Here is a 12,565-nt window from a genome sequence, read left to right on the forward strand (position 1 = left end):
CCGTTCGTTAATATATGTGTACCAGCAGGAAATATGAAATGGTGTGCCCCAGTCGAAAAGCGAGATACTGTATTGTCAACTTTGTAGGCAAAAGGCAGGGCAAGTGCAATCTGAGTTTGGGGACAGGGTAATTACTGTCTCCATCTGGTAACGCATTCTTTATCTGAACTCAAACCTCTTATGTGTTCTAAGTGTTTATGGGGCATCTCGCTAGGCAGCCTACTGAAGGATTACTTTTTAAACGTTACCTTGAAAGCTTTTCAAGATTGCCTTTGTCTAATAACACACTATCACACCTGGCGTGATTGCCATCGCCGTAAAGCAGAATCTTTTAATAGTGTTTATTAAGCACTTTCCAAAGATGCATAATCACCAACACGAGCTGGTGTTAATAGACAGTCATTAGCCAGCTCCGTCTCCGATATTTGTGGGCAAGGCAGGCTCAGGAGGCAACGCGTAATGTGTGTAAAGCGAACACAAAACACAACATCCCTGCAGTCTGACCCCCTTCCCTGATGGATGGGAACACTGAGTTTCCCAGTCTCGCTGCTTGGTAATTTCTGAACACTGTCTCTAAAATATTTGGCACGAAATACCATGAGCTAAACAACAACTATGAGGAACAGGGCCGCTAAAGGGAGCCTTCTGGGGAGAAATGGTATTTACTTTAATGACCATGGCTTAGGAAATTGCCACATTCCATACTGGGTTAATAAAGGCTTAGGGCGAAGTGGAGAGTGAACGGTGGCAGTGCTGGCGGAGGGCGTGGAGGAAATGTCAAGCACCCTCTTCTCGCTGTCACCGAAGCATCAGAACCCCCTCCCCCTCCCCCTCTGCCCTCTGCTCCTTCCTGCAGCCTCCTGGCCCAGAGCAGGCTGGGTAAGAAGAGAACTGTGATTAGGGTAATTCGGCAGCTGGGAAGATATTTTCTGACAGTTCTGTACATAATGGAGTGCTGTACATGGGGTAATAAACAGAGTATGATTATAAAGCTATAATTCAGTCAAGAGGTTAGATGATCTCATAAACAGTCAGCACAAAGCCACTGCGGTTTGTCTTAATATCATCAAGATCTTAAGATGGACCGAGAACTCTGCTACTCAGTATTTCGCCTTGTTTGTTTCTCTGGAGTATTAGGGAGTGTGTGTGTGTGCGCGCCTGTGTATAGGGGCGAACAGGTCTCCATTTGATCAATTATTCTAACCCACATGTATTTATGTGCAATATGGCTTTATGCATATCCCCCCAGAGCCATGCATACTTCTCAGACTCCAGGGCACGTACAGGAAACACAATCTTAAAAATCTTGGTGCAGTAAAAGCAGATATAAAAATGGGATGATCATTGGCTATTTTTCAAGCGCTTTGCTTGCAGTGGAGCCCATACTAGATCATTCCTTCCAAAAGGTAGTCCCTCTCCTTCCTTCATTCTGCTGCATAGCAGGGAGTACTTGGTCTCTGTTCATTCAGGGCACTGCACTTCTGCAAGCAACCACACTGCATTTCCAGCTCCCGTGGGTTCCTCTCTGCTAATTTCTAGCTATTTAGGACCTTGGATGAGTCAGTTAGCTTATCTGTGCTTCAATTGCCTCACCTGTCTAATTAGGACAACAATAGTACCTACCTTTTTTTTTATATATATATATAGAATGTCTCATTCTTTGAATAAGATGAATCAATATATGATAACTTAGATATGATAGATTAGAATTGCTCCTAGGCATTGTTGTCACTGGTATTTTGCTTTTGTTATTATTTTTTAGTAGGTGTTATTATTTTCTCCTTGAGCACAGGGAGTGTGTCTTGATCAATTATGTGTCTTCTAAAACATATATTGCAGTGCAGGGCACTGAGGAATAAATATACGAGTTGCATTTAGATTTCTGGCTAGATTTCATAAGTTCTTTCTAATATTTTAAATTCCAGTAAAAATCTTCATTTCTATTTTGCAGACAATGCCAAGGTACACATTTGTGCCCAATTGATCTTTAAAGAATATCTTTAGGAATAGGTAATCTTGCAAAAGGAAGCCTGAAGTACCCTTTGATGGGCTGAATGATTTAATCAAAGGGTAAGTTCCTTTCTGCCAGTGGCCACCAATCTAAGAGGTATCTTTTTATATGTCAAGTATCAGCAGGTGGCACTGCTTTGTTCTCTTTGGAACATATCTGCCCAGATGTTAAATGGAATAGCACAAGGGTTTTATAAATCCAAGGCAAGGATCAATTGGAAAGTGTTGCAAGTTGCTTATTAGATGTAATAACTGAATGAGTAAACTTTGTAAATGACTTTCTAGAAGTTGGAGTGCATTCATCAGTAGCTCTCTGATGACTTCATACCCATTACTTCTTTGCATTCTGATGTGCTCATTTGAGTGGGAGAGAAAGGGGTGAGGTTACCATAGACTATTGGTACCACCCCATGTGAACATAGACTGCACATAGACTGAACATAGAGTGCACCATAGACTATTGGTACCACCCCATGTGAACATCACGTGTCCTGTGGGCTAGAGCAGAGGGAAGGCTGAGACCTGCAGGATGGATGGCCAACCCAGAAACAAGGGTCAGGAAATTAATTGTCCATGTGACTCACAAAGAATATGTTAGCAGAATATTTCCAACTTAGAAATGACTTAGAACAACTTAGCAGGAGTTGTGGGGCTGCTAAGATTGGCAAATGAAGAAAACGAGCCTCAAATTACATCCCTCAGTAGCAGCAGAGCAAATGGAATCAAAATACAACTTCTGATGCAGCGTCAATTGTCAGTGGTTTCATTCATTGACACATCCAACAAAATTGCTGAAAAGCAGAAGGGATCAATCACCTGGGATCAAATTCCAAGTGTGGTCCATTTCGAGACGAGAGCAGGCTAGTGCTCAGAGCTGGGCATTTGTGAGTTGGGATTATGTAGCATATTTGGCAGTGTCAGAGTTGTTTTTGGAGTCTCCATTCTGATTCCAGATGTTTTTCAATCCAACAAGTAGGCAAGGGAGATTTAAATAGTAAAGTTCATGGTGAATAATAACATTACACAATACTTCTTCAGCTGTCTGGGTATTCTGGGGAATTATTAGGTGTCATATACATTTGATTGTAAATCGATCCTGTGAATGGCCATTATTTATACCTAGGGTGACCATACAAACCAGAGACACTTTGGAGAGTGAAAGGGGTGCGGTTAATAATTATGCTGGACAACACACATAATGGGGACAGTCTCAGACAATTTGGGACACAGGAGCTTCTTATTTCTACCTGTGGAGTGAAGAAGGGTGTTCATTCAATGTACCGCAGTTCCTCCCTGATTTCTTTTTTAAGCTTCTCATTAAGTGCCATTATTTTATATTATCTGCAGGGAGTCTTCCCTTTGAGAGGAGACGTTTGCAGTAGAGGTTCAGAAACGATCAGATAAATGTAGAAAACGTATTCTGTGTTTCAGTGGTATTAGATTTCTGTTCTTCTCTCGTTCTTCATTTAACTTCTCCCCATGCAAACCTACGTCACTGCCTCTCTGCTCGTGAGGCACAGGATTGCTCCAGAGGGAGAAAGATTTTGGATGTAGGGAAGCTTTTCTCGTTCTTTCCTAGAGAAAGCCATTTTGCTAGCCCTTTTCTCCTGGCTCACACTCTCTGTCCAATAATACAATGCTCAATGTAAACTTTTCCATTTTCCATTTTTTTTTTTTAAAGACGCTTAAGCTCTAAAATAAGCACATGCACAGAACCCAGGCTTATCTTTGGCTGTATAAAAATAACCTTTGTGTGCTAATTCATATGCAATGGTTCAAACAAACCCAAACCAATAAAATCATTCCTGTGTCACTAACAAGTGTTTAATAAACCCATTTGAGGGAAATTTCTTTGGCTTAATATAATTTTGGGACATCTCGTTTTTTTTTTTTTTCACATGCAGGAACTTTCAGTATATGATAATTCACGATGCATGACTCAGAAGCAGACATGAATTGGAAGTCTGTTAAGGTTTACCTCATTCTATCAGATTCAGCTTAGAGAACTGGCTACTGGGCTCTGCGGCTGAACTGCAGGGCTGGGTCATAAGCTAGTAAGAGGTCAATAGGGGCCAAAATGATTTATATTCATGTCTTTACAAGTTGGCTGGGTATAAGGGAGAGAAGAAGAAGAAAGGGAAAGAATGAATAAAAACAAGGTGGGAAGATCTTGCTTCACTGCACAGCTGCTCTGACCTATACAACAGGGACAGTGACTCCTGCCTACTTCATTGGAGATGCGGTGAAGATTATGAAAGACAATGAATTTGAAAAAGCTCCTTTTAGAGTGAAATGTTTTTGCATCTATAAGGCATGTCATGCCAAGAAAGAGAAATAAACAGAATTTTGTAAACAAACCTTTCTCAAAGTTGATATCCACCTTTCTGCAATGTCTAAAAAGAGCCTTTTTCAAGAAGGACATGACCTAAAATGTATACCCCTGACTTTTTTCAGGGAGGGATGAGGATAACCCATGCCTATCAAGCAAGCATGAGGTGGAGACCAACTGCAAAAGGAGCTTTAGCTCTAGAAGAAGATAGGCACGAGAGTCCCTATACTTCAGTATTTTAACTAAGATAATCATCACCAGGACTTTGATTGGGCTGGATCTTCAATGTCATAGCATTTTACAAGATGTTTTAATAGTCAATTTAGTGCACAAAGCAGACAGGCTCGTTGACTGCTTGATGATAAACTCATTGTTGGACTCTTTGGATTTATGTTCGGGCCAACTTGAGCATCAGAACAAGTAAATAAATTACAGACAAGACTAACGCATGGGAAAGTCACTGGGAATTGGGCCAAGCCCTGCGGATGAGGACAAAGGAAGGGAGGAGGGTTTGACAGGTGTCCCTGGCCTAGGCATTGCACCTTGGTTCACCATGGCTGTAAGTTCAAAACTATACAAGAACCCCAAATCAGCAGTTTATTTACTTAGGATTTTAATTTTGAAGACATTTAAGACAGGAAGCAACTAAATGGCACCACATCTCAGGATTAAAATTTTATATATATATATATCCTCTGTCCAAATAAAAATCTATGGATTCCTGTTCTTGTACTTCTTGCAGATTTGCATACTTGTTGCCCCTTCTCAGAGCACTCTTGAATTAATTCAGTTGAGTTTGTTATTAAGAAAAAAACCATGCCGGGTGTGGTGGCTCAGGCCTGTAATCCTAACACTCTGGGAGGCCAAGGTGGGTGGATTGCTCGAGGTCAGGAGTTTGAAACCAGCCTGAGCAAGAGCGAGACCCCGTCTCTATTATAAATAGAAAGAAATTAATTGGCCAACTAATATAAACAGAAAAATTTAGCTGGGCATGGTGGCACATGGCTGTAGTCCCAGCTACTCAGGAGGCTGAGGCAGAAGGATTGCGTGAGCCCAGGAGTTTGAGGTTGCTGTGAGCTAGGCTGCCACCTCAGTACTCACTCTAGCCTGGGCAACAAAGCGAGACTCTGTTTCAAAAAAAAAAAAAAAAGATAAAAGAAAAAAACCAAAATTTTTCTGGTACACCTTCATTTTTTGTCCAGTTCTTATAGATTAGGGATCATATTATGGTCTCCTTTGTGTGACTAGACAAGTTCATTAATCTGTGCCTCATTTTTTCAGTATAACATAGGAATTATTACTTTTATATTATAAAGATGTCATAAAGATGAATTCCATAAAGATCTTGACTTAGTTCCTTGCTAAAACATGCTTTGAAATGTACAGGCTGGGCGCAGTGGCTCACGCCTGTAATCCTAGACCCTGGGAGGCCGAGGCGGGCGGATTGCTCAAGGTCAGGAGTTCAAAACCAGCCTGAGCAAGAGTGAGAGCCCGTCTCTACTAAAAATAGCAAGAAATTAATTGGCCAACTAAAAATACACAGAAAACATTAGCCGGGCATGGTGACACATGCTTGTAGTCCCAGCTACTCAGGAGGCTGAGGCAGAAGGATTGCTTGAGCCCAGGAGTTTGAGGTTGCTGTGAGCTAGGCTGACGCCACGGCACTCACTCTAGCCTGGGCAAAACAGTGAGACTCTGTCTCAAAAAAAAAAAAAAAAAAAGAAATGTTAATAAGTATTAGTAGCTGGACTGCCGCGTAGGGCTGTGTCCTATTAGGGCTCTGGCTTCACCATATGGTGATTAAGCTTAACACAGCTGCCCCATGCAGCTCTTCAAGCTTCTCCCACCACTCAACACCTCACTAGTCTCCTGCCACACTGTAGTACGATTGTTACAGGACTGAGATGCTGGCAGTGGCATTTTCTCTGCCTGGCATCTCTATCCCAGGTCTGCTCCTGCTGTCCCTTTCCCTATCTTTAGTCACAACTCCACCCCCACCTAAGGAGGCTTTTCAGGACCACTGACCCAAAGGAGAGTTTCTTCCCTGGTCACTATCCCATTTCCTGTTTTATTCCTTAGTGACACCCCCCTCCCCCCCACGTTCTGAATCCTCTTGCTCCTTAATTTACTTACGTGTTACCTGTCTCTCCCCTTCTGGGATGTAAATTGAGAGCGGAAATTTTAGTTTCTTGCTCTTGTACCCAGAACTGTGTCTGGCATAGGATAATTGCTCCTTACATATCTTTCGAGAAAGAATGGATCATTGCCAAAGTCAATTTCTTTTTAGAGTAACTGAAAAAAAGAGGGCCACATTTGATTATTTTAAATAATAAAAATAAATATTTTAAGTTTAAAACATCCACAGATGCTTATTGACCTGAAGATGTCTTTATTCAAACTAAATATTTTTTTCTGTTCTCTTGAATCCGATTTGTAAGTCTTTTTCATGCTTCTCTCCAAACTTGAGCACTCACAGGGTAAAATTCCAATTTTCTTGCTCTGCTTTTTGTTTCAAGGTGTACAAGAGTACGAGATCCTTAAACAGGCTACAAAAGGAAGCATCTAATTCCTCCTGGCTTTGCTGTGTGGCCCAATTACGAGCCAACAGAATATGTTTGGGCACATGTTCAAACCCACAAATAGATGTGTTTATGGAATGGAAATGTATCTGCACTAAATCGTTTGTCAATGTCTGCTCAGTAGACCTAAACTTGTGCTCACATCTTTCCAGCTCTCAAGATACAAACATTTCATCACTGTTTGCCATGATTTTACAAGTTGGATTTTTAAAATCAATGTCATTTTGCTACACATATTTGTACATATATTTTAACGATATCTCACTCAGCCCATTTATCCAAAGAGCGAACTAAAATAAATATTGTTGTTACCTGATGATGAATGTGTCTGTGGTTTATTTATTTTTCCAAAACCACTGGATGTTTTTTCTTCCCAATAAATTGGTTTCAGTTTATTTCCAAATAAAATTTGTTGTATTCTGATTTTTGTAGGTGGGATTAACCTAATGTTCATTGTTTTGTAAAAATCACTTTTCTCAATAAAAACCAAAATAGTAATAATGTGAACTAAATTATAGTATTTCTTGCAGTTAAATGTTATATTCTTGATACCTTTATTTATATGGGTTCCTTTATTTAAATGAGCATTCTTGAAATAAGTGATGTATTTGTAATAATCATTGTTAACTGCATTAAGGAATGAATAATTTTCAACTGGTGGTTTTTCACAGCTAGTGATACAGCCCCTACAGTGGGGTTTGCACAAAGTAGGAGCATATTAATATTCGTTAAATTAATCTTTAGCAGGTTATACAATATTTAGCATGCCTGAGAGCATGGTAACATTTCAGAAGTATAAAAATCAATGCAATTGGCTGGATTTAGAAATTATTAGTCTTTTCACATATGATCTTATTTTTGTGACCTTATTTATAAGCTATTGACATCAGTTCTCAAGCCAGTAAATTCTTTCTCTGAGAAAAAAATCTAGTACAAAAGAAGAGAGATACAGTATTTTCCATACACATTTGGGAAATTCTAAATGTGGTAAGGTTCTAATAGTTCCTGCTTTCAAATGCTTCGTGTTCTTAGGTGAGCGGCATTGGTTTAATCTGTTGGTTTTATTTTTGTTGTCTTTTTTTTTTTTTTAAATATTGAAGATTCTAAAAAGTTCTCAAAAGAGAAAATTGAAAAGTTCTAAATTTAGACTGTGACAATAATTAAGAAAATGCAGAAAGGGCACTGGTAGATTTTTAAAAACTATTTTAATACAAGATTAATAGCAATTTTCTATCCAAATCAGAAATGAAAAATCTTAACCCAAATAATATTCATTTGACAGTCACATAAAATTTTAGGTTTGATTGGTGCACACATTTATCCTGCATATATATTATGTATATGCACACAGAGACCTCACTATTATGCCATCCTTAGGGGTCTTTTCATGGAAGTACCTCCTTACAAGGCAATGTCAAAGATTTCAGTAACTACTCAACTTTGAATGAAGTTCAAAATGTCCCCCTGCTAAGCTGAGTTCGTGCAAACCATGATATAGCAAGTCTCTAGAATGCGTACAAATCAATACTCTATTTGTATCAGTTGGCCTGAAACTAAACACTGGCTAATGTCTCCACCAAGGAGGAACACATTGCAAATTTATAAGTTATGATCTCCTTTACTCTTCTGTTGGCAAAGCTAAACTTTTTTTTTTTTTCAAATTAATGGTTAGGTCTGTGAGTGACTGTAAGTGAATAAAAATTAGTTTAAATTTCTGCAAGTTTTGAATAAGACAAAACCTGCATTTGCTCATGCTTCTACCTTTAATCAAACCACCTGATAATTAGCTTTGCAAAGAGAAGTAATAAAAGAATCACAGCTCAGGAATTTGCTACTTTTTATTCCTCTTTGGGGACTTTAGTTGGTGTTCAGTCTGTAGCCAAAACATGTATGTAATGGCAAAAGAATTAAAGTAGGCTAATGTCTGCAGCAGGGAATAGAAATTAAATATCAGGGTTCTGCCTCCAATAATATTTTCAATGCATTTGATTTTAAAGAATGTTACGTTTATAATCACTACTGCTTGTCGATGAGTAACAGTGTTTTTTTAGCATAGATAAAATAGTATTTTCTATCCCTTACATTTAAAGTAGGTGATAGAAGTTACTTAATGCTATCTGGGTAAATCAATGTAAGGGACTCAGATTTCTAGTGCTAACGTTCTATGATGGCTATAATCAAAGTACCAACTTGGCCTTCGTTACAATGACAGAAGGTGGTTTCATTTGTCCTTCAACACAGAACCATAAACAGAGCTCTTATTCATAAACTTGCAATTCATTCTTCTCTGCTAAAGACTTTAGCCACTGTTTAGCTTTTGTTGTAACATACACAAAGTATAATATATACCAATTACAGACGTGTATTTCTGTTAGAAAAATACATATTATAACTAAAGAACATGTAAATAGAGGCACTTCAATAAGCTAAGTGTTTGCAGTTATGAGCATCACCCACCAATTTCTAGTGTCTGATTTCAGTGAGCCCATTCCTCTCTATTCATAACAAAAGTTATGATATGATGATGGACATCCGAGCAAATGAGGGCAGGTCATGAAAAATAACGGAGCATCACTGCATCCCCTATCACTAGGCTGAAATGAGAAAAATTAATTTGGGGGGGCAAATTCCAAAATACTTACTGAAATGGGATAACTAGATTAAACAAAATCCTTTAGGGACACAGAAAAAAATTCTCATATTAAATTCATCTGAAAATCTTATGACATGGTAGGCTGATGGTAAAAACCAAGAAGTACAACTTGAATATTACTTTGACCACGTCCATGCAGGGTGACTAATATTGTGGCATCACTAACTGATAGTCATTTCAGCTCTCTGCCCGGCTCATAAGCATCATTAAATCTCATCAATATGAATAATATTCATAATGAAGGTGTTGAAACAAATGAAGCAGGCATTTGTATATTAAACCTGTGTGTTTAGTGCGTACAGAACATGGGTTCACATTCATTAATATAATGTGTATTCATACACATGCACAAAACCTTTTAGGGGTAAAAGCACAGGAAAAACAAATCATCCTGATCTATGTCATAAAAGATAATGCAGAAATATTTGAAAAAAGAAAGACTTGGAATTTAAAGCCATAAAACAAGTTATTACTCAAATATTTTAGAAAATCAAGGTTGATTTAACTTGTATTGCACCTTAATTATTGGAGAAAGACAATACTGATTTCTGAACATACAATGAAATGAGCAATGTGAATGATTGGTCCTTCATAGAGATGTTTTTATGTGTAATTGGTGATAGGAAGCCGAAGTTTGGCAGTGAAATAGACGGTTTTCTAGAATTATGTAATGCTGAATTAGATTGTTACTTTCATCAAGGTTCAAATGACAGGATGCCACAAAGTCTCTCAGAATCCTACATTTTATATTTCATTAGGCATAAAGTAGCAATAGATGCTTGTAAATACTTTCTGTTTTGCAAAAGTGCTCAAATATACTTAATACTATTGTGCTGTATGTGTTCTACATAAATGTGATGACTAAATCAATAACTAGTTTTAATTTTGATGAGAACAGAGATCAGAAAATAGCATTTACGTGTTGATACTGTCAATGAGTTAATTAAAACGTGACTGGCATACTAAGGTGTCTTGAAACATGACTTTTCCCTACTCCGGATGCAACATAAAAGCCAACAAACACATGGATAGCCAACTGTATTCACAAAGCCCCAGTTTGGTTTATTTTGCTTCTCTTTGTTGGGGGGGCGTAGGGCCTGGCTTTGGCATACTTGGTGGGTAGGTTAGGCGGTGGTTCTAAATTGGCCTATTGGGTTAAGTCCTTTATCCAAGTGCCAAGCAGGAATCCTAGGCCAAAGGTGTTGTACATGAAAGCAATGGTTTTTCATGAATAACATTCTTTACACGTACAGTTTTCATTACCAGTAAATTCCTGCACACCCACGGCTGGTCCCATGAGGTCCATATATGTCTGGAGCACCCAGGACAAAGCGTGTTCATGCAAAAAGGGTGTGCCCTGGCAAACTTTTACTAAATGGACAGTTAGATACGTAAAAAGTTCTCTTTCTTGATTCTTGGTGCTCACAGATCACTGAGGGGTCCCTTCTCTGAGCAGCACAAAACAAGAAGAGCTGGTTGACAAAACATTTTTGTTACAAAGGTGTGTCAACCCTGAGCTTGGAATTAAGAAGTTAAAATCTGTGATTTATATATATAGAGATATAAAAATAGATGATCATACTAAGACTAAAAAAGTGAAAGAAATCTCCATGTCAATACTATATATATATTTTTTTGTCTTGACCTTCTTTTGTTGTTGTGAGTTATTTTGTAAGAGAATGCCCTTGTGATGCAGAAACCAACTGACACAAAGCAAATAGTTAAGAATGAAAACTCATGAATGGATCTATAATAATTGTTTATCGACTCATTAAAAAAAAAAAACAACTCTTATTGTGGGAAGATGATGAGCACAGGGCCAGAAACATCTAATTTATGTCAAAACCGTGGAAAAGCAGATATCATATCATTGAAGATCATTTTCAATTGAGACCCTTGAGAAGGATGAACTGATAGGGGTATCAGCTAGTAACTGAACATGAAGGGAAAAATCTGTGCCAATTGGATACAATGGACAGACATTAAGGGAATTAAGAAAAATGGTGCCATTACCGAAACTGAGATTGGTCAGGGTGAGAGAGAGGTGCTGAGTTGTAATTATTTTTGTCCTCGAGTTAAAGATGAAATTCTAAATTTAGTATCAGTACCTCCAAATCAATTTGATGTTGTGTGGTTAGAGTGCACGGTGACACCTCCAAGACAACAGTGTATTTTCACTACATTTAGAACAAATTCCAAGCTTCCTCCCCATAAGCATTTTATAAACCCAATTTGTCTCGGAAAAGCTTACATTGGGAGTCGGCTGGCCAATGCCAAACTTAGAGCGTTAAAGTTCCTTTATTTTCCCCTCTTGTTTGCTTCTTTGTTGCAAATGCAGTTGTCTTGGGGTTTGGCCTGATTCTTACAAAGAAAATTATTTTCTTTCTACTTTTTTTTTTTTTTAATATGGGAAAAAAAGACTCACAACGTGAGATTCCTTTACTTCTGCAGCATAAAAGCAAATGAAGGTAAGAAAATCTCCTGGTACGAAAGATTTGAGTAAGAATTCTCTCTAGAATAGACAAGGTCCCCACAGAGAGCTGAAGGAAAGAGGAAGCAGCTCAGTCTGGCACCCGGTACTCTTTGGGAAAACAAAAAGGGAGGCAGATTGCAGTACTGCTCTCTTCTCATAGAAAAAACGGTAAGTTTTTGTGGCATGGTCCATTGTCCAAGAGTGTAAGAAAAGAAGTGAGTTGGCCATTCAAATAGCTAAAATGCAGTTTCATCGACCAAAATCCCAGGATTATCTGCACAGTCTCTGCAGTGCTAAGAGAGTGCAGGCCAGAGACCACGAGAGCAGGGAGTGGCCGCGCTGGGCTGCGGAAGAGTCCACTTCTCTCCTGTCGGGATCCACTGCAGGGGCCTCTGTGGTGACAAACTCAAACTCCGTGGGACAGACGTCATCCATGCACCCACTGCCACTCCCTGAGCCGCTGGATTCATCACCTGGGGTGGAAAGATTGAAAAAGAAAATTAGCTCTCAAACCAGGAAAG

The 12,565-nt window shown here is 38.8% G+C and overlaps 1 protein-coding gene across 1 annotated transcript in view; it reads right to left on the reverse strand.

The window, feature by feature from the left end:
- Positions 1-8,106: 8,106 nt before the first annotated feature.
- Positions 8,107-12,565, reverse strand: part of GPC6 (glypican 6) — a 1,089,202-nt gene continuing 1,084,743 nt past the window's right edge. Inside the window, exon 9 of the mRNA XM_012769753.3 lies at positions 8,107-12,517. Within this exon, the coding sequence (XP_012625207.1) occupies positions 12,315-12,517 (203 nt within the window). The 3' untranslated portion in view covers positions 8,107-12,314. The remainder of the gene's footprint in view (positions 12,518-12,565) is intronic.

This window comes from Microcebus murinus, chromosome 13 (assembly GCF_040939455.1).
Source record: "Microcebus murinus isolate Inina chromosome 13, M.murinus_Inina_mat1.0, whole genome shotgun sequence".
NCBI classification, from domain to species: domain Eukaryota; kingdom Metazoa; phylum Chordata; class Mammalia; order Primates; family Cheirogaleidae; genus Microcebus; species Microcebus murinus.